This window comes from Protopterus annectens, chromosome 15.part0, assembly GCF_019279795.1.
Source record: "Protopterus annectens isolate FY-2018-M chromosome 15.part0, PAN1.0, whole genome shotgun sequence".
In the NCBI taxonomy this organism is placed as follows: Eukaryota; Metazoa; Chordata; order Ceratodontiformes; family Protopteridae; genus Protopterus; species Protopterus annectens.
In genome coordinates this window covers 69,868,780-69,896,589 of record NC_056749.1, presented here as the reverse complement: position 1 = coordinate 69,896,589, position 27,810 = coordinate 69,868,780, and the positions used below count along the sequence as shown (strand labels likewise).

General features: G+C 38.5%; 1 protein-coding gene across 1 annotated transcript in view; it reads left to right on the top strand.

The window, feature by feature from the left end:
- Positions 1–27,810, top strand: part of LOC122789787 (homeodomain-interacting protein kinase 4-like) — a 104,092-nt gene that overhangs the window by 8,200 nt on the left and 68,082 nt on the right. Inside the window, exon 2 of the mRNA XM_044057229.1 lies at positions 19,525–19,613. Within this exon, the coding sequence (XP_043913164.1) occupies positions 19,525–19,613 (89 nt within the window). The remainder of the gene's footprint in view (positions 1–19,524; positions 19,614–27,810) is intronic.

The following is a 27,810-nucleotide window of genomic DNA, read 5'->3' as shown; positions in this document are numbered from 1 at the left end:
ATTCTTCTACCTGATTAAATGTATCCCACATACTCTTCACAGACCATGAGCAAACAATGTCCAGTTGCCCTTGCAGAGCTTCGACATGCCTAGAATTATGATTACATACTTTGTGCCCTCTGTGCCATACAGAAGATAGATTTAGCTCTCATAAGATTTTATTGCAATATTTCAAATCTGCTTTCAGATTAACCATATACAGTGCTTTGAAATGTGTCTATATAATTTGTTGTGAATTGCATCCAGAGTCCCTGTGGTCCCCAGAAATCATGTAGAATGGCTGTGGTTGACTTTCTGTACAACTAGTGCATAGTTTATTGCATTTGTACTTAAATTACGATATAATGTTTTGTAACCAACCATTAGCCTTTCCTGTTACTCATCTGGCATCTTTGTGACCTGAGTGCTGTTTAATAAAAATTACAAATTATTAATGGAAAGGAACATACAATGTCAATACATTAAAATCAATCATTTTACAAGCAGTGTTTTAAATAGTAATTCCTCTGAACATTTTCTATAAACAGAAACATTATTTATAATATATATATATATATATATATATATATATATATATATATATATATATAGTTTACAGTCAAAATTTTGAAAGTAGATTCTGCGAACACAGGAATGTCGAACGGCAGATGTCCGATTCATGCATTGCCATGAATGTGAGCTCATATATGGACATCACGTTCGATATTCAGCGAAAATGTCAAACCTACTAAATTCGATCATCAGATTCAACATTTGCACCTAATTAATATGCAGGAATTCAACCTTGCCATTCTATTTTTTGTTTTATCATTAACCTTACAAAAAGAAAGACCATGAATTTACTGAGGGGAAATATATTTTATCAAATAACTGTGCTCATGTGTTACTGTAAGATGAGCTATGAAAGGAAATATTTTGTTAGTATTTAATACTCGGTGACTATTCCCTTAAAAGCAATATAACCCAGGGATTTGGAGGAGTTGCATCATGTTGCCTCCCCCCCAGTGTAAAGTTTTTTTTTCCACCTTTTCCACCCATACTCTCACCCATAAATATCGAAACACTAGGTTCACACTATAATAAAGAAAGGTAACACTTTCAATAAATTGTTCTGTTGAAGGCAATTTATTCTACATCTGATGCAAAGTCTTTAAGCAAGGTTATATGAATTCTCATTAGAAAAGGAAATGCAGAATTTCTCAAGGACCAACAGGGAGCACCATCTTAATACAGCCTGTGTATAATGCTTGAGACCTTAGCTCCTATATTATCTTTAACTAAGGTGTGGACTAATGGCCATCCCATTTTAGTCGTAAAGCACTAATGATTTTCAAATTGGAGACGCACCACCCAGATGTTTGCTAAGTATTTTTTTCCTATACAATAGGAGATGTGCCTTTGACTATTGCATGTCGTTGATGAATGTAAGCTTCCCCATTACTCTCCCAGCTATTTTGTTAGGTTTAAACCACTACTGATGCTGCGTTACTTAGAGAAATTTATGAGCTACTTATGAGGCACACAAACAGTGCTTGATAACATATCAGCACCTGTTTTGATAACATATTTCCACCTGTTTTGATAATATATCAGCACTTGTTTTGATAACATATCAGCATGTTTTGATAACATATCAGCATCTGTTTTGATAATGTATCAGCACCCGTTTTGATAACATATCAGCACCTGTTTTGACAAGATATCAGCACCTGTTTTGGTAACATATTTGCACCTGTTTTGATAATATATCAGCACCTGTTTTGATAACATATCAGCACGTTTTGATAACATATCAGCACCTGTTTTGATAACATATCAGCACCTGTTTTGATAATGTATCAGCACCCGTTTTGATAACATATCAGCACCTGTTTTGATAACATATCAGCACCTGTTTTGATAACATATTTGCACCTGTTTTGATAACGTATCAGCACCTGTTTTGATAGATAATGTATCAGCACCTGTTTTGATAATGTATCAGCACCCGTTTTGTGGAGGACATAGACTCAGATGCTACCAGGAATAAGTCTTTAGAACAGCTATAGCATGCACCAGCCATTTGTTCCCATGGCCTTTTCTAAAACTACTGAAAATTAAGAGAAACACACTATATACTCAAGTCAATAGCTCAAAATCAGTATTTTAAATATAATATTCTCTAAATATTTCAGGAACACATTTTTACAAATTGGTATACATTGTGACAAATTCCTTACTCTGTCAAACCTAGAAAAATTAGTTGTTCAAGGGAAAATTCTTTCTTTTTTTCAAAAAATAACCATGCTTATACATTACTTTCAGATGACGTATTAAAACACAAATACTTTGTTTTTAATATTAGTTTACATACATGACTCTGGGCATGTGGAGCCTGTGCCTGGCACAGATCACTGCATATAATAATATTCAGCATTTCAGCTTAGCAAAGCAGAGCTGCAAAAACAGACAGTAAACGTAACAGATGTCTATGACAGACTCTGGAGAGGTGCTGCACGGACAGCCGCCATGTTTTACAGGAACATACATGAAAGTAGAAAGCCACAGCAGGTACATAAGATCAGAATCCAGTTTAAAGGATGAGCACCTTTCTAGCTCACAGAAATGTGCCAGCATATGAACTCTATACTGACTTGTATAGTCAAACAGAATTCCAGCTTTCTAGAGAACAACAGAAGCTCCCAAGGACCCCAAGAGACACACCATGCACAATGCATAAAGCGCATAATGACTTCTAGGACTTCCTGTTAGCTTAGTTTTCACCAGTGAATGCCTTGGTCTCATGCCAGACTTCCTTATCTCTAGCTGCAGTCTCCTGGTCATCCATTGAGGTCCACATACATCCTCGAGCAATCCCTCAAATGTGTCCTGGGTCTGTCCCAGGGTCTCCACCCAGTGAACCTTGCCTGCTACATCTCTTATGGAAATGCAAGGAGACATTCTCACAAGGTAACCAGACAGCTTCAACAGACTCATCTCAGCCTGGAAGAACTGTGTCTGTAGAATGACATCTTTCTAGATTTCTAAGCTTCTTATTCTGTTATGCACCTTCTTATTTTGTTATGCACACTTCAACCACACTGTGATGAAACCTCATTTCTTCAAAATCTATCGCTAATCACATCCTTTCAGTCACAACCCAGAATTTATGATCATATGTGAGAACAGGGACATTGAATGTGGAGTAACTTGAAAGGTTCATTTTTATTTTTTATTTTATTTTACATTTGTTGACCGGGCTAGTCTAGCTGGAGATATTTCCATTTTCAGTAGCGGCGCGGGGAGAAAAGCTTCACAGAGTGAGATACATACAGAAAAACTAACAAGACTAATGATAATAATAACAGTAATACTAATAATATTGGAGTTAGTAATAGGGTTTGCAATAAAAAACAAAAACTAGTAAACCCTTCAATGTAAAGTACTACTATAGGAGTTAATTCCTATGACACACAATACTATCTACATGACATTGTACAAATTGAGAAAGAGAAGGCAGAAAAAAGAAAAGCTTAATAGATTGTAAATAAAGGAAGGTATGTAAAAAAAAAAGTAGAGTGAAAAGAGAGTAAGGGAAAAGTTAGGGATTAATGTAGAAAATAGCAAACAATACAGATAACAGGTAGAGAAGTAGTGGGAGAGAAGAGAAGACAAATAGAGAGAAGTGTATCAAGGAGTAAGAGAGATAGTTTTATATAGTTAGTTATAGTGAAAGGCTAATCAGGTTTACTACAAGAACAAAGCCAGTGATTTTGGAAATGCAGTTTAATACTTTGTTTGAAGAGAGGCAATGAAGTAATCTTTGTTATGTTAGAAGGTAACAAATTCCATTTTGTCCCTACAGCATTGGTAAATAGAGAGTCACCAGCATAATTATTTGATTTTATAGAACTTATTAGAAGTTTGCTGGAGGAGCGGAGAGAGTTGAGATTTTTATAGGGGATTATGAGTTGTGAGAGTATTGGGGTATTATTAGGTTGGTACCAGATTTTATGGGCAATGCAGAGTTGATGGATTATTAGATAGTTCTGAAACTCAGGCCAGCCTAGAAGTTTTAAGTTTAGGCAATGATGTGTTTTATATGGGTTACCTGTAGCAAAGCGGGCAATGTTATTATAGCAGGTTGCCAGTTTGTGAAGGCTTGTTTTTTTGAGATTGGTAAAGATAGGAGAAGCATAAAGAAGAGTGGAGATAAGATGGGAGTGAGCGATCCTTGTTCTAGTCGAGGGTGTAAGAAAAGGTCTAATTTGATATAGGGATCCTATCTTTCTGTTAACTAGTTTTATGGAGTTATTAATGTGTAGGTCAAATGAGAGGTTATTGTCAATTGTAATACCTAACAATTTAGTTGATGTGTCAGGGGAGATGATAGTGGCGCTGTTGGAAGAGATAGAGAAATGTAAGGGAGAGGTCCTGCATGTGGGGGTAAAAAGAAGAAGTTTGTTTTTTTTCGCATTTAGTAAGAGGAAACGACTAGAGAACCATGTTTCTATGGTATTGAACACAGTTTGGGTGAGTGAGATAAGTTCTGGGGTAGAAGATGCTGAGCAGATAAGCATAGAGTCGTCAGCGTATTGAATGCAGGTTGCTTGAGGGATTATTGTCTGAAGATCATTAATGAAAAGGGAGAAGAGAAGTGGACCAAGGATAGAGCCTTGTGGAACACCAATGGTGACAGGCAAGAGAGAAGAGGTGTGGTTTTCCCAGAGAACTGCTTGTTTTCTATTTGTGAGGTAAAAATGTGTAGAAACAGGCAACCTGATGTCCAGATAGTCAATACTAACCACAGGAAACAAAGTCCAAGTTTCTTCTGACCCCTGTCACAGCTTCCTCAGAAGAAGACAAGTAAAACAGCTAAACTGGTCTGTTCAAATACTCAGCTAACAGGAAGTGACAAATAATTGCACTTCCTGCACTAATTGACTCAATAAAAATAATGAATAAAATCATGAATAATCATAAAACTCCATTGAATTATCTATAAATATTGTATGATAAAAGACAACATAAAAATGTTCTTACTAGTGCATTTACATTAACATTGTAAAAATTATGCATTAAACCCACAAAATAATGTACATATAGGCATTACCTAAAGTAGCTCCTTAGTTTAAGAACACATGAAATGTTACAGTTCTCATTGAGGCCATCTAGCCTAAATGCATCTAAATTCAACTGCCATAAAAGTTCGACACACTCAAGAACTATCTGAAAGGCTACTTGATCAATACCGATAAAACAAAAAGACTGGTCAGGGTTACTGCTAACATGTTTTGCTAAGGCATTCTCTAAAAGAGGTTTTTATGGCATAAAGGTGCTGGTATATTCTCTCTTTTAGTTTACGATTGGTTTTCCTATGTAAACACTGACTTTGAATCACAAGAAATCCTCTGCTTAATGTTGTATTTTTATTCCTAACTATAAAGGAATTTCCAGTTCTCATCACTTTACACATGTTGCAGCATCCACATTTAAATGAACCTCTAGGTCTTATGTGACCATAAGTGTTAGAAGTATGCTGTAAAAGTTCTTTCAAATTATTACTTCTCCTGTAAATTACATAGACCTAACTTGTCAATCAAGTTAACGGAATTAATAACTAGTGGCCAGTTTTTTAAGATAATGGCCCAAATTCCTGTTGAATTCAAGTTAAATTGGGTTATAAAACTTAAAGAAAAGTTTCTCTGCTGATTTAGTAAGGAATTTTGGTGTGCTAATTCATTATCATTAGTAGACCTACCTACATTAGATTGATCAAGTAGTGGTTTATACAACCCTTTTGTTCTTTTAGTGTCAACTTCATTTATAAGCCCTTCTAAAAGAGGGACAGGGTATCCTTATAAACATACCTTTCAAAATTGGCACTCAGCTTTAAAATCGCTGTAAGTGCTACACATCCTGCAGTTGTCCTTTGACAATAGATTTTTTCTGCCTAGGTGGATGTAGACTAGTGTAGTGCAGGAAAGAGTTGCAGTACGTCTGTTTCCTGAAAATGCCAGACAAATAAATCTCTTCATCTACTTCTTTAGTTAATCAAGTAGTCTGTTTCTATTGTTGAAAACCTATAAGTAAATTTTAACCATTGTGTAGAATTGTTCAAATAGTCTACAAAACGTTTTGCTTCAACTTCATTCCCTTTAAAAAGGATAAATATGTAAAACCTAGTGTAATATTTTATCTTCTGCATTACAGTTTCATTAGATAGTATATAAAGGTTTTCCCAAAGGCTACAAACAGGTTAGCTATTCCACATTTTGTAAATAGAATTTATGTTCAAAAACAAAGTTTGATGACAGTACTATGCTCAACAGTTCTGTTACAACATCAATCTCCACTTGTGATGCATTTAAGCAGTTGAATCCATTCAACTGCCTCAGGATGGATGTATATAAATCAATGACATCCACAGTCAAAAGTTACACTCAAGGTCAAACTTAATACTGTTAATATCAAAGACCAGGAGTCTTTGCAAATAGTAGGTATTTTCTTTACATATTTTGATAGAATACTATCTATCAATTTTGAACAGGGTAGGTCATAGAAGACCTACCATCTATTAATGCCCTCATGGGAGGATTCTTTTGGTCTTTGTGTATCTTGGGTATTCCGAACATTACAGGCAACTTTGGCTGAATAATGTCAATATAGTTGTATGTCTCTAAGTCTATTTTGCCTGCTAGGAAAAGGTCACGGAAATACCCACGGTACCGGCCTTGAACTACATTAATCTCATTAAGGAAGAAGTAACATAGGCATCAGATGATAACACTTGTTGCATTTTTTCAGTAACATAGGCATCAGATGATAACACTTGCATCATTTTTTGTGTGTATTCCTCCTTTGTCATTTGTGAGGTAAGACTTAAACCATTTAATGGCTGGGATATCGAATGAGAGGGATTCAAGAGTATTAAGTAACAAGGGGTGGTTAACCATATCGAATGCTTTGGACAGATCAATGAAGAGGGTAGAAGAGAGTAAGTTGTTGTTGCGGTTCTGATTAATAGTATCTGCAAAAGAAAGCAGGGCAGTGGTGGTACTGTGATGTGGTCTAAAGCCGTGTTGACAGTTTGCTATTATGTTGTGATGAGAGAGATATTGTACAAGTTGAAGGTGGATACAATTTTCCATGATCTTAGCCAAAGGTGAGAGGAGAGCAATGGGCCTATAGTTAGCATAGTCAGTTGAGTGTCCACCTTTGTGTAGTGGGATAATATGAGAGACCTTCCAGATTTCAGGGATGATTCCTTCTCTGATTGTCCTATTTATGAGAATAGAGATAGGATAAGCAATAACTTTGGCAGCCTTTTGAAGAAAAAGAGATGGGAGCTTATCGGCAGAGGGGGTACATGGTTTTAGTTTGAGAAGAAGTTTGTGAATGTATGATGTAGGGATAGGTTGTAGTGAAAATTTAAAGGAGGAGTTAGTTTGGTTACTAGGTGGACAGAAGTTATTGGCATTAAGTTGCTTAGCTAGAGTTTGAATAGTTTCTGTGAAGAAAGAGTTAAAGGTATCTGCAGTCTGTTGTGGTGTATCAGGGTCTGCATTTAGTGGGGAAGGTGTTTTGGAAGTTCCTGGGGAGAGGAGTTTATTGACTGAGGACCAGAATAGTTTTGAATTATTAAGATGAGTTTGTTGAAGTTCGATATAAAATTTCTTTTTGTCAGTTATCACTGCCTTTTTAGTTAGATTTCTAAGCTGTCGGAAGTTTAGAAGATCAGTGTTAGTTCTGTGGGATCTCCATCTAGCCCAGATTTTATTTCTAGTGAGAATGAGCTTTTTGGTTTTATTAGACAGCCAAGGGGCAGTATTAGATTTCATTCTAATAATACGTTCAGGAGCATGTTTGTCAGGAATGGATAAGAACGTTTTGTTAAAATGTAGTACTGCATTTTCAAGAGGAAGAGTTTTTAAGGGGTTCCAGTTACATGCCCTGAGTTCAGTTTGAAATAGGTCCAGATTAAAATGTTTGGAGGTACGTATTTTTATAGTAATGTGGGGGTTAAGCCAATCAGCTTTTTCTCTTGTAATAAAAGTTAGAGAGTGGTCACTGATATCGTCTGGCAAGGTTCCTAATTTGTAATTATTTTTTACTCTGTTTATAAGTATCCAGTCTAGAATGCTTTCTCTATTAGTATGTTTATCGAGCCTAGTAGTTGAGGTGATGGTTTGGGTGAAACCATGTAGGTTGATATGAGATGAAGGGTTTTCTTCATTAATACTATTCCAGTCTATGTTCAGGTCGCCTAGTATGATAGTTTCCTGTGGATAAGTGGCTGATATGTAACTAAGATAATCTTCAAGGGTTGGTATATTGTTACCAGGAGGCAGGTACATACAGATGATATTAAGGGATTTTTTGGAGTTTAATTGGAGTTTGATGATGATGGCTTCTATCCTGCTATCTTGAGTTGGAGATGCTGGAAGGGTAGTGATATTTAGATGATTTCTAAAGAGAATTGCAACATCCAAAGATTCAGTGTGTCACTTCACCTCTGTCTGTTACACACCCTGCAGGACTGCCATTCTTGCACCCATCTGCTGGGGGGACCTCCTTCTCCTTTCTGCCTTTACTCACAGACAGGCCCCCAAGACACTTCTGTTCCTGAAGTAAAACCTCCTCCACCTGAGCTAACTCCTTTCCCCTCACCTGCAGATGGCAGTCAGTCTTCTCATGCACAAAACCATCACCCCTATCTTGGAGGGTGATGATTATCATCCCAACCACTTCCTACTCAGCTGTGAACTGCTCCATCAATGTATGCTGGACTTCACAGTAACTTGTAGATAAACAGACAAATTGTCTGCAAACTTAATGTGTGATATGGAGTAAAAGCTTTATCCAAGTCACTGCAGGCTGTGCATACTAAAGGACCAACATCATTTGCAAACCTAATGTTTGATATAGAGTAAAAGCTTTAGCCAAGTCCCTGTAAGCTGTATGCACTAAAAAACATCATCTGCAACTCTAACGTGTGATATAGAGTGAAACCTTTATACAATTCCCTGTAAGCTGTGCATATTTCAAGAACTTTACTCACTGTAACAGTAATAGCCTAAAAACTCTTGCATTTGGTAGCTCTGACCTTCTTTTACCAAACTGATACAAAAGAAGATTAGAGAGCACGTCTCCCCTAATCCTTTATATTACCCAATTAGTTCTACCTGCATCAATCTTTATACGTGAGTGTGAGTTTTATACCACTGTCACAGTTCTCAAGTAGATCTTGTTGCTATGAACTTATTTTTTATTTCTGTTTGAGAGTTTTTAATCAAAGCCCCTGTAATGTATGACAACATGATCCCTTTTATTCACAAGACTGTCTTGTCATTTCTTTTTTTGGTATTTTACTTTTTTACAAAGCTTGTCTGATATGCTATCTGATACTTCCTTGAGGCATGCATATACTTTTCATTTGCTAAGTAGAAATAATTATAGAAAGCCTTCTTACTGCATTCAGCCTTGATAACAAGACTATGTTCACGTGAGCTTCATTTGAATTATGTTTAGCCTTTTGTTCTCAGCTTGGATTCCTTTTGAAGACCAAGTGCTACTTTTTTTTCCATCACATAAATTGTTTTTATCATTCGACCTGAGTGGTTTACTTTTACATTTCTCTGCATATTTTTGTCATCTAATGTTATAATTTTGCATGCAAGAGGTAATAATATGATACAAATCCATTTGCTGTGAGTAATGAGATCAGACTCTCAATTTCTTTTACGTAGGATTTCATTAATCATGATATAATCCACAGTATAAAAATATTTTTTCCTTCCTCCATTCCTACTTTGACGGTAAGTAAACTGCAGGACAACAGAAAAAGTCCCCTATTTTTATCAGCTATCAAATATAATAGCTTGATTTGTTTGGTTTGGTTGTTCTTATTTATAAACTCAAATCATAAAAGTATGTATTGACTGGGTGCACAGTAACTTATATTCATATTATTCTCCCATATTTCAACCTTTGGGTTATGTTTCACATATTCAGGGATATTGAAACTAGAATTACTGCGTCTGTAACAATGAACAGAGGTTTCAAGAATAGTGCAGATGTCTATGTCTACACCGAAAAGGAAAGCTTCAGGAGTGCTAAGGGTGAGATTCAGAGGTGTGCACACTGCCAAAGGCCACCAATGTTACACCAATACAGTAGGTGGCAGAGTTACATGGACTGTATTCACAGCATAGGGATGATACTGTTTCTTTTGGAAAAGCTATGTGAAGCCATTCTTTCCTAAGTATGTATGGTGCAGAGAAACAAAATAACTTTGTGAATATCATATCTGTCCAAAATAGATAAAAACAGAAACTGATCTCTCCACGATACATTAAAGTATAAAATCACTTTTCAGCCAAATAATCCAGTAGAAATAGCAGCGTTTATATTAAAATGAACTTTTTATTTAACGAAACAAGTGGGTTGATGATACAACCACGCTTCTTCAGATAACAATCTCTCCCACTGACTTAGTTTAAATAGCAAAATAATTAGTTAAAAGCTTAATTTAATTAATTAATTCAATCAAAATTTAAAGAAATAAAGTTCACAACAAGTTCAGAACACATTGACAGTTCTATAGTATAATGAAAACATATATTCTAGAGCTTATATTAATAAACTATAATATATATAAATATATATAAAGAAAAAACATTCAACATCTTGTAATATAAACTTAAGATAAAAATAAGACTAAAACAGCATTTCCTAGATGTTAAAACTGGGCGCATACTGAAACTACATATCAAGACTTTATAGATGTGTAACAAAGCAGCTATAACAGAAGATATAGCAATATAATATATTCATCATTGTTCAATACGAACAAAGATACGTTCAACCAAATGCAAAGAATGTTAGAGGCTTTATTACCATATAAATTTGTAAAACTGTAGAATGGTAGAACACAAGTTTCAGAATCTACCGTTAGCAAATAAAATTGCTTTACTGATTAAATACTGGTCAAGTGCTCAAAAATTATAAAACATTCATTAAATATTCTATACATAAAAAACTATTTTGAAATGTATAGATACATAAAAGTATATATTGAGTATATTGTATAGTTGTATCTATTTAAAATAAATATTACTATAGGACTATATCAAAATATTTAATTAAACCAACTTTTAAAAGGTTACTAATTTAAAACTCTACAGAAATAATACATAGCATATAAGTAATATAATAAGTTTATCAATTGCTTAAACAGTATGAGGGACTAATATTTATATTTATACTATAAAGTCTCTTTGAAGTAAAATATAAAATTAGTTGACTGATAAATAATTTATATAGTAATTGATAATTTAATAGAATGAGATAAATTAAATATTAAACTAAAAAATATATTTTTTAAAATATTTTTTTAAAATAGAACATCTACTGGATGTAAAAGTTTAAAGCTTGGCTGAAATTTTTTTTTTTTGAATATCATATCTGTGCATGACACATGTATCCTGTAGGGAATCGGTGTGCATGCATGCAGAAGATTATGTATATTGTATGTGGCTGGCCCATCCATAACTGAGTGTATTTATTTATTTATTTTTTATGACACCTGAGTATCTCTGGAGTAGAAGTGAAGGGCTGCTTGTGATGGCCACTTCATTATACGTCATGCTGCAGATGGTTGTTATTCTGATTTCATGTGTGTTGTCTAACGGGGTAGGCATGTATAATGTATCAGTGAGCTGATAATAACATTTGACATGGTAACCTTGTGGGGGGAGAGCAGAGCAGGTGTCAGCTGCTAGTTTATGGATGTTTATAAGTTATTTTAGGTTGTCAGCAATGGCAGTGTGATACTGGGTACCTATGCACAGGTGTGCCTTTCACTAACTTGCTATACCAGACAGTCCCAACATACAGGTGGCAATACTGGATTTTCAGGCAGGCACTGCCAATTTTTACTACTGCTCAGGATTGGATCATCCAGTTTAGTAAATCAAATCATGCATACCCCATAACACTAGAATTACACACTTACTTCAAGGTAGTTCACACTCGATGTAGCATTTTATCCCAAACATGATCTATTTTGGAGTCTGTCCCAATAACTTGAGCATTGCTAGATTATTCAACATGCCTTGGATGTGTTTGAGGTCTGAACCATAATTTTAGTTAGTAATACACATACAGAAGACAGCATTTTGGAATTTAAATAATTATGAGTAATCACATGCCCTGTGTTCAGAAATCCAGTTAACATTTTTAGACTTCTTCCTTCACTTTAGCAGTAATGCTCTGCTTATCTGTTTAATATGAATGCCATACTTTATAAATAAGAACATTAGAAATAATACTTTATAAATAAGAACATTAGAAATGTTTAGAGGAAAGCAATAGATAAACAGAATGAAGTGAGGAAAGGATGGTGAAGGAAGGACTGCAGGGAAACTGTGATATACAACAGTGGCCAAAATATGCAATGAACTCATTTGGAGCCAGGAAAACAATATTTGTTTTACCAACTACTCTGGCTCTTACCCTGGGATTCATAAATTGCATGGGTAAGGCATTGCACAATGCAATTAGGACAGCGGCATAGCTAGAGTTTGTGCCACCCAGGGCCGTCTTTGAGTTTGCCGCCGCTCCCCCCCCTCATAAAATCATGGTCAAATGGAGCCCCCTATACACAGCCCTCCCACAGCCATTTCAATGTCCCATTACTCAGCTATTTCTCTCGATTTACCATAAACACTGCAGTATGCATACTACTGCTTTGTGCCTTACTTCCACAATGATTATTTGGATTTCATTTAAAACTTTTATTTTAAATTTTATAGCACAAACACTGATAGACATCTGCAAGCAAAGCAATACAGTCTCACAATGAAAACAGACAGCATAAAAACGTCTCTACCTCTGAAACTCACATTCATTGAAATAGCATTAAAACCCACATTTAAAGAAAATGCATTCGGCCAGTGGCGAACAAAGTTTAGCTTTTGGCTGTTTTCAAATCAAAGGCCCCTTCCTCACATATTTAAGAGCATGCAAACATATATGTGTTTTTTGATTCACCTTCCTGATTGCATTAAATTATATTATTTGTATAATACAGCACACTTGTTAGAGCATGTTTTAAATGTATTGTTTTGACAATTTTTAAATTAAGCAATGAAACAAAATGCATTAATGAATAATGGCAAAACTGCCCATTTCAGAAAATTTCCATCATAAAAGTCTACTCAAACGTCTACAATCCACCTGTATCACTAAATATGCACAATCTCTGCAGAAGTAAGAGTCATCTAAATAATTCCACATTAAAGAGATCTATAACTAATGAAGAGGTTTCTGCTAGCAAACAACTTTATATTTCATTGTTTCATCTACAAATAAAGTGCCTGTTGCCCTTGAAGAATAAATACATTAAAAATGATAAGCTAGTAATATTGCAATAGGGAATGGACAGCAAACTGATAACAGGTTCATAGGTATCTCCTCCAAAGGAGGATATTCCCAGCATGCAGCATCAAACCCCTTTAAAGTACACAGTACAGTATTAGCAATCCATTTATATATTGTGGGAGTAGAACCCACAACCTTCTGCATCAAAAGCAAGTATACTACCTGTTGTCCTACTATGAACGCAAACAGACTTGGCATAAGCAACACTAAACTGCTCTTACCCTGAAGTTCTCAGCTTCTTTTAAAATTCACTTTGTCTCCTTAAATCACAAGTGGTGGTACTGGTAGAGAATTCAGGCTCTTGCTTCTTGTACCTAAGGTACAGGGTTTGAGCCTGAGTATACCTAACTGGGGAATTTTACACACACACACACACACACACACACACACACACACACACAAACACCTTAGTTTGTTGGCAGCAATATCCACACACACACACACACACACACACACACACACACACACACACACACACACACACACACTCACACCTGAGTTCATTGGCAGAAATATACACACACACACACACACACTCACACACATACACTCACACCTTAGTTCATTGTCAGTAATACACACACACAAACCTTAGTTCATTGGCAGTAATATCCACACACACCTTAGTTCATTGGCAGCAATATATATCCACACACACCTTAGTTCATTGGCAGAAATATCCACACACAGTTATTTTAGTTTGTTGGCAGCAATACCCACACACACCTTAGTTTGTTGGCAGCAATATATATGTACACACACACACCTTAGTTCATTGGCAGCAATATATACACACACACCTTAGTTCGTTGGCAACAATATATACACACAGCTTAGTTCATTGGCAGCAATATATATATATATATATATATGTATATATATATATATATATATATATATATATATATATATATATATATATATATATATATATATATATATATATATATGCACACCTTAGTTCATTGGTAGCAATATCCATATATACCTTAGTTCGTTGGCTGGCAGGAATATCAACACACACACACACACACACACACACACACACACACACACACACACACACACACACACACACACACACACACACACACACACACACACACACTCACACATTCATATCCCTTACTTCATTGGCAACAATATCTACAGACACACCCCTGTCTTGAATTCACAATATGTTACTTGGAACAGATTCATTGGGGCAGCTTAAGCAGCAAAATTACTTGGAACAGGTGAATTTGCTGGTAGCAATGATAAGATTCCATTCTACGAACAGTTTAAAATTGGGCGGCCGGACAGAAGAACAGGATGTCTGTGTGACAATGCACGCACAGACATAATGCACTATGGGACTCTTCTTAAAGAAGAATGCCCATTTTTTTTTAATTAAAGTACAATCCCAAAAGTACCGCCTGAGGTGGACCACCCCTCTCGACCCCCCACAGCTATGCCACTGAAGTAGGAGCATTTTTTAAACTGTTTGAGCTTCATGGAATGGGGCTACACATGCATTTAAATTATTGCAGTTAAGTTTAAATGAATAGCAAACCACATTGATCCTATTCTGTTAAACACACTGACAGTTAAAAACAATCTTCCGTGTTGTGTCATGTGCAGCACTTCACCTCTGCTACTACATTTATGAATTCCAGTGTTAATTTGGTAAGGACAGGACAAAAAAAACAAGTTTTTGTCAGATCTTTTCTTCATTCAGTTTCTTTACAATGCATTCAACATGAGGTATCTGCAGTTTTTGTTTTTACCTGAAGAAACTGCAATGGATTCGATGAAAGCGCACGCAAGATCTCTTTTGCTTACACACACACACACACACACACACACACACACACACACACACACACACACACACACACACACCATACCCTCAACCTTGAAACATCAAAATCACGCTGATTAACATAAAATTTGCATGCATACTTAAGTAACCCCACCCACTCCAATGGGATTGCGGGATATCAACTTTCAAATGTAAACTGAAGAACAGACAACCAAAATATAGCACCAGAGTCCCCCTGCAGCCATTCTAGTGTCCCATTACCAGACTACTTCGGCCCATTTACCATAAACACTAATGTGTGCATACTGCTTTACTTCACAATGATTATTTTGATTTTATTTTTACATTTTATAGCACAATGCACACAAACACTAATAGATATCTGCTAAACAATGCAACACTGTCTCACAATGAAAATAGACTTGGCATTAAAACTTCACTGCCCTTGAAACTCACATTCATTGAAACAGCATTGAAACCCACACCACATCCAAAGAAAATGCATCTGGCCAATGGAGGATAAAAATTACCTTTGGGCTGCTCAAATCATAGTCCCCTGGCTTGCACATTGTACACAAACACAAGAAACATACATGCGTTCTTTGATACACCTTCCTGCCTTTATTAAGTTGTATTCCTTGTATAATACAGCACACTTGTTAGACTTAAGTTAGAGACCATTTTAAAATGTATTCTTTGAAGATTTTTCCAGTAGGCAGTGAAACAAAATGCATGAACCAATATGGACAAAACTGCCTAATTCAGAACATTTCCATCATAAAAGTCTACTTATATACACACACACACTATATATATATGACAGTAGTATAAGCCATAGGCATATTGAACAGCTTCTCACATTTATTTTCAATTTCAGTTTTTTTTTGGGGGGGGGCAAAAACCAGGGACGCATTTTAAACATTGCTTGTATAATTTTGAAAAGTTGCTAGAATAAAATGTTGTGTTACCACCATGTATTTCACTGCCAAGTCTTGAACACAGGACCCTGGGCACTACAGTCAGAGCAATATACCACTATGCCAAAGCCGCAGTTTCCAAAAATACAGGAAGACTAAAACGAAAATGGCAATCATTTAGTGAATTCAGTTCTCACTTCTCACCATAGCTCACAGCCTCTTAGCACAAAAAACCTGGACAAAGCCAATAATGGGGGAATACAGAATCCACTTCTCACTTCTTACCATAGCTGTCAACGTCTTAGCACAAAAAACCTGGGCAAAGCCAATAATGGGGGAAATACAGCCCCAAAATAGAGACACATTTCAAATACTGATCTTATAAACTTAGAAAGTTGCTAGAATAAAATTTTGTGTTACCATTTATTGTCTGAAGAATATGAAGTCTGAAATTCAAATGCCTATCATTTAGTTAATTCAATCATAATCCTTCAGTGATTTACCACAAAAATCCTGAAAACCACAGATTTAATGAGGAATAGAAGAAAATATGAGGAATAAGTTTAGAAGTGGGTGGCTAGGGACTTTAGGCTCCTTTTACCTGTACCCAAGGTACAGGGTTTGAGCCTGAGTACCTCTCGCCACCAGGTGTATTCAGTTGGAGGCATTTCCTCACACACACACACACACACACACACACACACACACACACACACACACACACACACACACACACTACCTTGTAGTTGCTTGCATTCAGTTCTATTTTCCCCTTTTTGAATAGCCACAACTTTTCAAAGGTGAGTATTAAGGTAATGGAAGGTCCTTCATGAGTGCTGATGCAGTTACTTTAACTAGTTCTTTTCTTTATAATTATTTTTTATTGCACTTTATTTTTGCTACTTGGCAGCTTTTTAAGAGCTTTGGATAGTGAGGAGAAAAGAAACCATGGCTCCAGTAAACAATTTCAGACTAAACACATGGATTTTATATTTGAATACATAATCTATTTTACCAGGCAATCTGCTTACATCCCTTTGGAATGTTGAATAGCCAGTTGGGATCACTGATTTTTCAAGTCCAGTTTATAAGCCACTATAAGACCTGACACACTGTAATCCTACACAAAAATAATTTTTGAAATCTCCTAATATAATCATTTATCCCAGTTTTCTGAATCAATTATTATCTGAATAATCCTTTGTATGGATTATCATCGTAATGCAAATGAGCTTTAACCTGCAAACTGCATTCAAATGTAATATGCCTCACAAATACATGTTTTATTCTCATAACTTCTTCTACCATGGTTTGTAAATTTGAAAGAGTCAATCCACAAACACTCAGGGCTGAAGAAAAACAGTTGTACTTTACACATAACTGTTGTTACAAACTCCCAAGCAATATCTCAGTCTTTTATATACCTTTTGGTCCATTTTACCTTCATTTTTATTTCTCTCTGTAGATATGCTGTACTACTGCTATGATTGATGGCTGTTGTGTAGATACTGTACAATGCAACCTGAACCTCTTCATAAACACTGACTGTGAACTTAATGTATGTCTCTGGTAATGACTGCTAAACGCTGAAAAGTATGAAGTTTAGTATTGTGAACTTAAGAGTTTGCTTACTTGAAGGAAGTGCACACCTTGTTCAGAAAAAACTACTTGGGCAGTTCAAAATTCGGCGGTTTCCTTCAGTAGGTAAAAGCACCGTACTTGAGCAGTTCAACATTAAGCACATTACACAAGTTCAGAGTGCTTTTCCTTCAAGTCAATTCAAAAGCAAACTCTTAAGTTCACAGTACTAGACTTCATTAGTCTTCATACCTTTCAGCGTTTAGCAGTTGTTATCAAAGCCTTGCAGTTAGCAGTACGTTCACAACCAGTCAGCCGCAGCAAGAAAAAAAAAAATCACTTTCCAAACCAGAGCCAGTTTAGAATAAGAAAAAGAAAAGCAGCAGTTCACAATACTAGACTTCAAACTATTCATACCATTCATACAGCTCCAAAAGCGAGAAAGAAAATCAGGAATGGAGGGGTGCCACTCGGGAATCGTGGCACCCCATTATTTGGACCCCAAAACTTGGTAAAAAACAAGTAATTCGATACAGTTGGGAGGTATGACACACACACACACACACACACACACACACACACACACACACACACACACACACACACGCACACACACACTAACCACAAGCTTCACAAACAGAAGGCACGTATTGTACTCTTACAGCACAGATCAAATACTGTAGGATAAATCTTTGCTCTGTTGATGGAGTGTGTCTGTTAAAAGCCTCTTTATTTTAAGTGCAGTTCTCAAACCAGTGAAACTTTAAATGTATTTACTTGGCATAAACTCCAAATTTGTGATATATTGGAGCCCTCCCTCTTCTCCAAGGTACAGTGACCTCAGAGTTGGTATATATGTAGCTAAACTACTAAATTTGCAGGCCTGAGACAAATGGCACACAACAATAACAATCACTTAGTGTAGTTCTCCATTCTGTTAATGGCTTTTCCCCTTCACTTACTTCAGGTCAGTTATGTACTGTGGTATATGCAGTACACATGTCCCCAGTTGCACACATTCTGTTGGGGCTGTACCAGACCACTACACATGTTACCCCTCCCCAGCTGTATAATCCTGAAAACTGATTTAATCCAAAGGGTTTGAGTAAAGTCTCATATCCCACCTGTGAGCCAGAGGCTGACAGGACGAACACTAAACAGAGTACAAAGGATAGGTTACAGAGTGCACAAGTCCAGATAAAATCACTTTAGTTATCAGACTTAGGAGACTCTCTCAGATATCCTCCTTGTAAGAGGGATAACGATGCCTTGCTGAAGTTTCAAGCAGTTTATTCAGTGAAGTAGGTAGATGGACGACTGTTCTTGTTCTAATGAATTGACCATTATGAAAAAGAATGTAGAGGGTATCAGTGAGAGATCTGCTAGATCTGCTAGCTAAAGTGATTTTATCTGGACTAATCCTTTCATCTGTGTAATCTTGGGTGCAGACACACCACGATGCATAGGGATTATTGCCCAGTTGTGTACATTTTCATTGGGACTGCATCATGTCACAAGGGATAATACTTGTCCCATTCATGCACATTTGACTGTGGCTATATTCTGGTAGAATGATTTGAATTTGTACATGTGTTGTTAGTATTATACTCTGGTGTGCTGAAGACACACTTCCAGTGCATATACTAGACTATAATGCCAAAAGCTCAGACTTGCTGTTTGCCATAGTGACCTAGGACTGCTTCTGAATCTTGGTAAATTTGCATGTGTTATAAATCTGGCACAGCTAATCATCTGTGCTAAATTCCAAACAGCTGATCTTCTCCCATCCTATTATTTTCACTTCAGGAAAATTTACAACCAGAACACAATAAAGCCTGTAAAGAGATCTTGAATCCAACGGATCCCAAAAGGCAGGAACTGGGAGAGGAAGTCAGGTAATATACCGGAAATGCATTTCCAGTATATATATATATATATATATATATATATATATACACACACACACACACACACACACACACACACACACACACACACACATACATACATATATATATATATATATATATATATATATACACACACACACACACACACACACACACACACACACACACACAAACACACACACATATGTATATATATATATATATATATATATATATATATATATATATATATATATTTTTTTTTTTTTTTTAATATGCAATAATCTTTAGGTTGTCAGTGTTATACAGAGCAGATGCTTTTGGTACTGTTCTTGCTGTTTCTGCTTTTAGCCCACACATCTTTTCCTGAGCACGCAAACTTCACTGCTTGTCTTTCTCAGCAACTCAAATAATGAATGGTCCTTTGTATAACAATTTCCTGCCTGCATTTAACTTGAAATGCTTTCAGTTTCTCTCCTAAGATTATCATTTGAAGACACCACGGCAGGTCGCTGTTGGGGTGCTGCACTGCTCACCAGTTCGGGGAATTTCCATTCTATCAGTAACTGCCTGGCAAGACAGTGCCAGGTATCTTCCTGGAGACCCTAACAGGATTACACAAGCAAGCATTCCATTTGTTCTGTATGTAAGATGGGAAGATGTTAGTCTCCTGTGAAAACCACCATGGGTCCTTAAATGAACCAGTGCCATTGAAAGCCATGGCCACATGCTAGGTCTCATACGAGTGAATCATGTCTTGCATCTCACAGTCAGACCCATTTCCTATTCCAAGAACTGTCACTGAATGCAGAGCAACTAAAAAGGGAAAACTGAGAAGGTGCAGAATACAGCCTGCCATGCTGAGTGTGTTTAATAAGGGAATGGAAGGTGTGATAAAATGCAGCCTGCCATGCTGAGTGTGTTTAATAAGGGAATGGAAGGTATGATAGAATGCAGCCTGCCATGCTGAGTGTGTGTAATAAGGGAATGGAAGGTGTGATAGAATGTAGCCTGCCATGCTGAGTGTGTTTAATAAGGGAATGGAAGGTGTGATAGAATGCAGCCTGCCATGCTGAGTGTGTGTAATAAGGGAATGGATGGTGTGATAGAATGCAGCCTGCCATGCTGAGTGTGTGTAATAAGGGAATGGAAGGTGTGATAGAATGTAGCCTGCCATGCTGAGTGTGTTTAATAAGGGAATGGAAGGTGTGATAGAATGCAGCCTGCCATGCTGAGTGTGTGTAATAAGGGAATGGAAGGTGTGATAAAATGCAGCCAGACATTCTGAGGGTGTTTAATAAGGGAATAGAAGGTTTGATAGAATGCAGCCTGCCATGCTGAGTGCATTTATTAAGGGAATGGAAGATGTGATAGAATGCAGCCTGCCATGCTGAGTATGTTTAATAATGGAATGGAAGGTGTGATAGAATGCAGCCTGCCATGCTGAGTGTGTTTAATAAGGGGATGGAAGGTGTGATAGAATGCAGCCTGCCATGCTGAGTGTGCGTAATAAAGGAATGGAAGGTGTGATAGAATGCAGCCTGCCATGCTGAGTGTGTGTAATAAGGGAATGGAAGGTGTGATAGAATGCAGCCTGCCATGCTGAGTGTGTGTAATAAGGGAATGGAAGGTGGGGTAGAATGCAGCCTGCCAAGCTGAGTGTGTTTAATAAGGGAATGGAAGGTGTGATAGAATGCAGCATGCTAATCCTAGTGTGTGTAATAAGGGAATGGATGGTGTGATACAATACAGCCTGCCTTGCTGAGTGTGTTTAATAAGGGAATGGAAGGTGTGATACAATGCAGCCTGCCATGCTGAGTGTGTTTAATAAGGGAATGGAAGTTGTGATAGAATGCAGCCTGCCATGCTGAGTGTGTAATAAGGGAATGGAAGATGTGATAGAATGCAGCCTGCCATGCAAAGTTTGTGTAATAAGGGAATGGAAGGTGTGATAGAATGCAGCCTGCCATGCTGAGTGTGTAATAAGGGAATGGAAGGTGTGATAGAATGCAGCCTGCCATGCTAAGTTTGTGTAATAAGGGAATGGAAGGTGTGATATTATGCAGCCTGCCATGCTGAGTGTGTTTAATAAGGGAATGGAAGCTGTGATGGAAGGCAGCCTTTCATGCTTAGTGTTTTTAATCAAGGAATGGAAGGTGTGATAGAATGCAGCCTGCCATGCTGAGTGGGTGTAATAAGGGAATGGAATGTGTGATAGAATGCAGCCTGCCATGCTGAGTGTGTTTAATAAGGGAATGGAAGGTGTGACAGAATGCAGCCTACCATGCTGAGTGTGTGTAATAAGGGAATGGAAGGTGTGAAAGAATGCAGCCTGCCATGGTGACTGCGTGTAATAAGTGAATGTAAGGTGTGATAGAATGCAGCCTGTCATGTCAAATGTGTGTAAAAAGGGAATGGAAGGTGTGATATAATGCAGCCTGCCATGCTGAGTGCATTTATTAAGAGAATGGAAGATGTGATAGAATGCAGCCTGCCATGCTGAGTCTGTTTAATAATGGAATGGAAGGTGTGATAGAATGCAGCCTGCCATGCTGAGTGTGTGTAATAAGGGAATGGAAGGTGTGATAGAATGCAGCCTACAGGGTTCCATCCTGGGGCCGCTCCTGTTTATCTACTTCTCTGAAGTACAGGCTAACACAGAAGGCCTCTGGCTAATGAAGTTTGCAGCTGACTGCAAACTAGGAGCCATAGTCAAGTCCCCAAATGATGTGAACATCCTACAGAAGGGCCTCCCTGAGACAGATGCCTGGTGTCAGAGCCATGGCCTCAAGCTCAATGCCAAAAAGTGTAGTGTCATTCCCTTTGGTAAAATCTCTGTACCCATGAACTACCACATAGGCAGCAATCTAGTTAACACCGAATGCGTGATAACAGACCTTGGGGCCCAGGTGGACAGTAGTCTCTCCTTTGATAGTCACATCGCCACAGTAGTCAGGAAGTCCTTCTACGTGGCACACCTCATCATAAAACGGTTCCCATCCAGGAAAAAAGAGGTCATCATTACCCTCTACTCATCACTCATTAGACCTATTATAGAGTACAACGCCCCTTTTGGAATGTACCTCACAAGACATCTGCAGCAGCTGGAAAGGTCACAGAAGTATCTCACAAAAGGATTACTGGACTCAAACAAATGCCCTACACTGACCACCTCAAAAAACTCCAGCTTTACTCCGTAGCATATCGCCTACTCAGAGGTGATCTCTGCCTAACATATAAAGCTATGTCAAACCCAGAGCTGTTGGACATGTTACACCTAAAGAAATCCCAATCCCACTGAGCTACACGCTCTAGGGACCTAAACCTTGTCAGCACAATAAACAGGACATGCTGGAGGGATAGATTCCTATCCCAGAGACTTCTCATTCTCTGGAACAGGCTACCCATCTATGTCAAGCAAAGTTCTTCATTAACACTCTTCAAGAAAAATCTTGATGAGTGGATGGGAAATAGGAAATACACCCCGAGGATCATGTCTGTGTCTGTGCTCATTAGTGGCACAGGAAAATAACTTTCTTGGGTGGCGTAAGCCAGGGAACCTTGTTGGCTAGGCTTGTGTAGGCCCTTGGGCCGATAGCCTAGTACCTACCTATGAAACTATGCTTGCATGTGCAATAAGGGAATGGAAGGTGTGATAGAATGCAGCCTGTCATGCTTGCGTGTGCAATAATGGAATGGAAGGTATGATAGAATGCAGCCTGCCATGCTGTGTGTGTGTAATAAGGGAATGGAAGGTGTGATAGAATGCAGCCTGCCATGCTGAGTGTGTGTAATAAGGGAATGGAAGGTGTGATAGAATGCAGCCTGCCATGCTGAGTGTGTGTAATAAGGGAATGGAAGGTGTGATAGAATGCAGTGTGCTAATCCTAGTGTGTGTAATAAGGGAATGGAAGGTGTGATAGAATGCAGCCTGCCATGCTGAGTGTGTTTAATAAGGGAATGGAAGGTATGATAGAATGCAGCCTGCCATGCTGAGTGTGTGAAATAAGAGAATGGAAGGTGTGATAGAATGCAGTGTGCTAATCCTAGTCTCTGTAATAAGGGAATGGAAGGTGGGGTAGAATGCAGCCTGCCAAGCTGAGTATGTTTAATAAGGGAATGGAAGGTGTGATAGAATGCAGCATGCTAATCCTAGTGTGTGTAATAAGGGAATGGATGGTGTGATAGAATGCAGCCTGCCATGCTGAGTGTGTTTAATAAGGGAATGGAAGGTGTGATAGAATGCAGCCTGCCATGCTGAGTGTGTTTAATAAGGGAATGGAAGTTGTGATACAATGCAGCCTGCCATGCTGAGGGTGTTCAATAAGGGGAATGGAAGGTGTGATAGAATGCAGCCTGTCATGTTGAGTGTTTAATAAGATATGGAAGGTGTGATATAATGCAGCCTGCTATACTGAGTGTGTATAATAAGGCAATAAAAGATGTGATAGCATGCAGCCTGCTGTGCTGAGTGTGTTTAATAAGGGAATGGAAGGTGTGATAGAATGCAGCCTGCCATGCTGAGTGTGTGTAATAAGGGAATGGAAGGTGTGATAGAATGCAGCCTGCCATGCTGAGTGTGTTTAATAAGGGAATGGAAGGTGTGACAGAATGCAGCCTGCCATGCTGAGTGTGTGTAATAAGGGAATGGAAGGTGTGAAAGAATGCAGCCTGCCATGGTGACTGCGTGTAATAAGTGAATGTAAGGTGTGATAGAATGCAGCCTGTCATGTCAAATGTGTGTAAAAAGGGAATGGAATGTGTGATAGAATGCAGCCTGCCATGCTGAGTGTGTTTAATAAGGGAATGGAAGGTGTGATAGAATGCCGCCTGTCATGTCAAATGTGTGTAAAAAGGGAATGGAAGGTGTGATAGAATGCAGCCTGTCATGCAAAATGTTTAATAAGGGAATGGAAGGTATGAAGGAATGCAGCCTGCCATGGTGACTGCTTGTAAGAAGTGAATGTAAGGTATGATAGAATGCAACCTGCCATGCTGAGTGTGTGTAATAAAGGAATGGAAGGTGTAATAGAATGCAGCCTGCCATGCTGAGGGTGTGTAATAACGGAATGGAAGGTGTGACAGAATGCAGCCTACCATGCTTGCGTGTGGAATAAGGGAATGGAAGGTGTGATAGAATGCAGCCTGCCATGCTTGCGTGTGCAATAATGGAATGGAAGGTGTGATATAATGCAGCCTGCCATGCTGAGTGTGTTTAATAAGGGAATGGAAGATGGGATAGAATGCAGCCTGCCATGCTGAGTGTGATTAATAATGGAACGGAAGGTGTGATAGAATGCAGCCTGCCATGCTGAGTGTGTTTAATAAGGGAAAGGAAGGTGTGATAAATGCAGTGTGCCATGCTGTGTCTGTTTAATAAGGGAATGGAAGGTGTGATAAATGCAGCCTGCCATGCTGAGTGTGTTTAATAAGGGAATGGAAGGTGTGATTGAATGCAGCCTGCCATACTGAGTGTATTTAATAAGGGAATGGAAGGTGTGATAGAATGCAGCCTGCCATGCTGAGTGTGTGTAATAAGGGAATGGAAGGTGTGATAGAATGCAGCCTGCCATGCTGAGTGTGTTTAATAAGGGAATGGAATGTGTGATAGAATGCAGCCTGCCATGCTGAGTGTGTGTAATAAGGGAATGGAAGGTGTGATAGAATGCAGCCTGCCATACTGAGTGTGTTTAATAAGGGAATGGAAGATGTGATAGAATGCAGACTGCCATTCCTAGTGTGTGTAATAAGGGAATGGAAGGTGTAATAGAATGCAGCCTGCCATGCTTGGTGTGTGTAATAAGGGAATGGAGTGTGTGATAGAATGCAGCACACCATTTAGAGTGTGCGTAATAAGGGAATTGATGGTGTGATAGAATGCAGACTGCCATGCTGAGTGTGTGTAATAAGGGAATGGAAGGTGAGATAGAATGCAGCCTGCCATGCTGAGTGTGTCTAATAAGGGAATGGAAGGTGTGATAGAATGTAGCCTCCCATGCTGAGTGTGTCTAATAAGGGAATGGAAGGTGTGATGGAATGCAGCCTGCCATGCTGAATGTGTCTAATAAGGGAATGGAAGGTGTGATAGAATGCAGCCTGCCATGCTGAGTGTGTCTAATAAGGGAATGGAAGGTGTGATAGAATGCAGCCTGCCATGCTGAGTGTGTGTAATAAAGGAATGGAAGGTGTGATAGAAAGCAGCCTGCCATGCTGAGTGTGTCTAATAAGGGAATGGAAGGTGTGATAGAATGCAGCCTGCCATGCTGAGTGTGTGTAATTAAGGAATGGAAGGTATGATAGAATGCAGCCCGTCATGCTGAGTGCATTTAGTACGGGAATGGAAGGTGTGAAAGAATGCAGCCTGCCATGCTGAGTGCGTCTAATAAGGAAATGGAAGGTGTGATAGAATGCAGCCTGTCATGCTGAGTGTGTGTAATAAGGAAATGGAAGGTGTGATAGAATGCAGCCTGCCATGCTGAGTGTGTGTAATAAAGGAATGGAAGGTGTGATAGAAAGCAGCCTGCCATGCTGAGTGTGTCTAATAAGGGAATGGAAGGTGTGATAGAATGCAGCCTGCCATGCTGAGTGTGTGTAATTAAGGAATGGAAGGTATGATAGAATGCAGCCCGTCATGCTGAGTGCATTTAGTACGGGAATGGAAGGTGTGAAAGAATGCAGCCTGCCATGCTGAGTGCGTCTAATAAGGAAATGGAAGGTGTGATAGAATGCAGCCTGCCATGCTGAGTGTGTGTAAAAAGGGAATGGTGTGTGAGAATGCAGCTCCATGCTGAGCTGGTGTGTGTAAGGGGATGGAATGCAGCCTGCCATGCTGAGTGTGTGTAAAAAGGGAATGGAAGGTATGACAGAATGCAGCCTGCCATGCTGAGTGTGTTTAATAAGGGAATGGAAGGTGTGATACAATGCAGCCTGCCATGCTGAGTGTGTTTAATAAGGGAATGGAAGATATGACAGAATGCAGCCTGCCATGCTGAGTGTGTTTAATAAGGGAATGGAAGGTGTGATATAATGCAGCCTGCCATACTGAGTGTGTGTAATAAGAGAATGGAAGGTGTGATAGAATGCAGTGTGCTAATCCTAGTCTCTGTAATAAGGGAATGGAAGGTGGGGTAGAATGCAGCCTGCCAAGCTGAGTATGTTTAATAAGGGAATGGAAGGTGTGATAGAATGCAGCATGCTAATCCTAGTGTGTGTAATAAGGGAATGGATGGTGTGATAGAATGCAGCCTGCCATGCTGAGTGTGTTTAATAAGGGAATGGAAGGTGTGATAGAATGCAGCCTGCCATGTTGAGTGTGTAATAAGGGAATGGAAGATGTGATAGAATGCAGCCTGCCATGCAAAGTTTGTGTAATAAGGGAATGGAAGGTGTGATAGAATGCAGCCTGCCATGCTGAGTGTGTTTAATAAGGGAATGGAAGTTGTGATACAATGCAGCCTGCCATGCTGAGGGTGTTCAATAAGGGGAATGGAAGGTGTGATAGAATGCAGCCTGTCATGTTGAGTGTTTAATAAGATATGGAAGGTGTGATATAATGCAGCCTGCCATACTGAGTGTGTATAATAAGGCAATAAAAGATGTGATAGCATGCAGCCTGCTGTGCTGAGTGTGTTTAATAAGGGAATGGAAGGTGTGATAGAATGCAGCCTGCCATGCTGAGTGTGTTTAATAAGGGAATGGAAGGTGTGATAGAATGCAGCCTGCCATGCTGAGTGGGTGTAATAAGGGAATGGAATGTGTGATAGAATGCAGCCTGCCATGCTGAGTGTGTTTAATAAGGGAATGGAAGGTGTGACAGAATGCAGCCTACCATGCTGAGTGTGTGTAATAAGGGAATGGAAGGTGTGAAAGAATGCAGCCTGCCATGGTGACTGCGTGTAATAAGTGAATGTAAGGTGTGATAGAATGCAGCCTGTCATGTCAAATGTGTGTAAAAAGGGAATGGAATGTGTGATAGAATGCAGCCTGCCATGCTGAGTGTGTTTAATAAGGGAATGGAAGGTGTGACAGAATGCAGCCTACCATGCTGAGTGTGTGTAATAAGGGAATGGAAGGTGTGAAAGAATGCAGCCTGCCATGGTGACTGCGTGTAATAAGTGAATGTAAGGTGTGATAGAATGCCGCCTGTCATGTCAAATGTGTGTAAAAAGGGAATGGAAGGTGTGATAGAATGCAGCCTGTCATG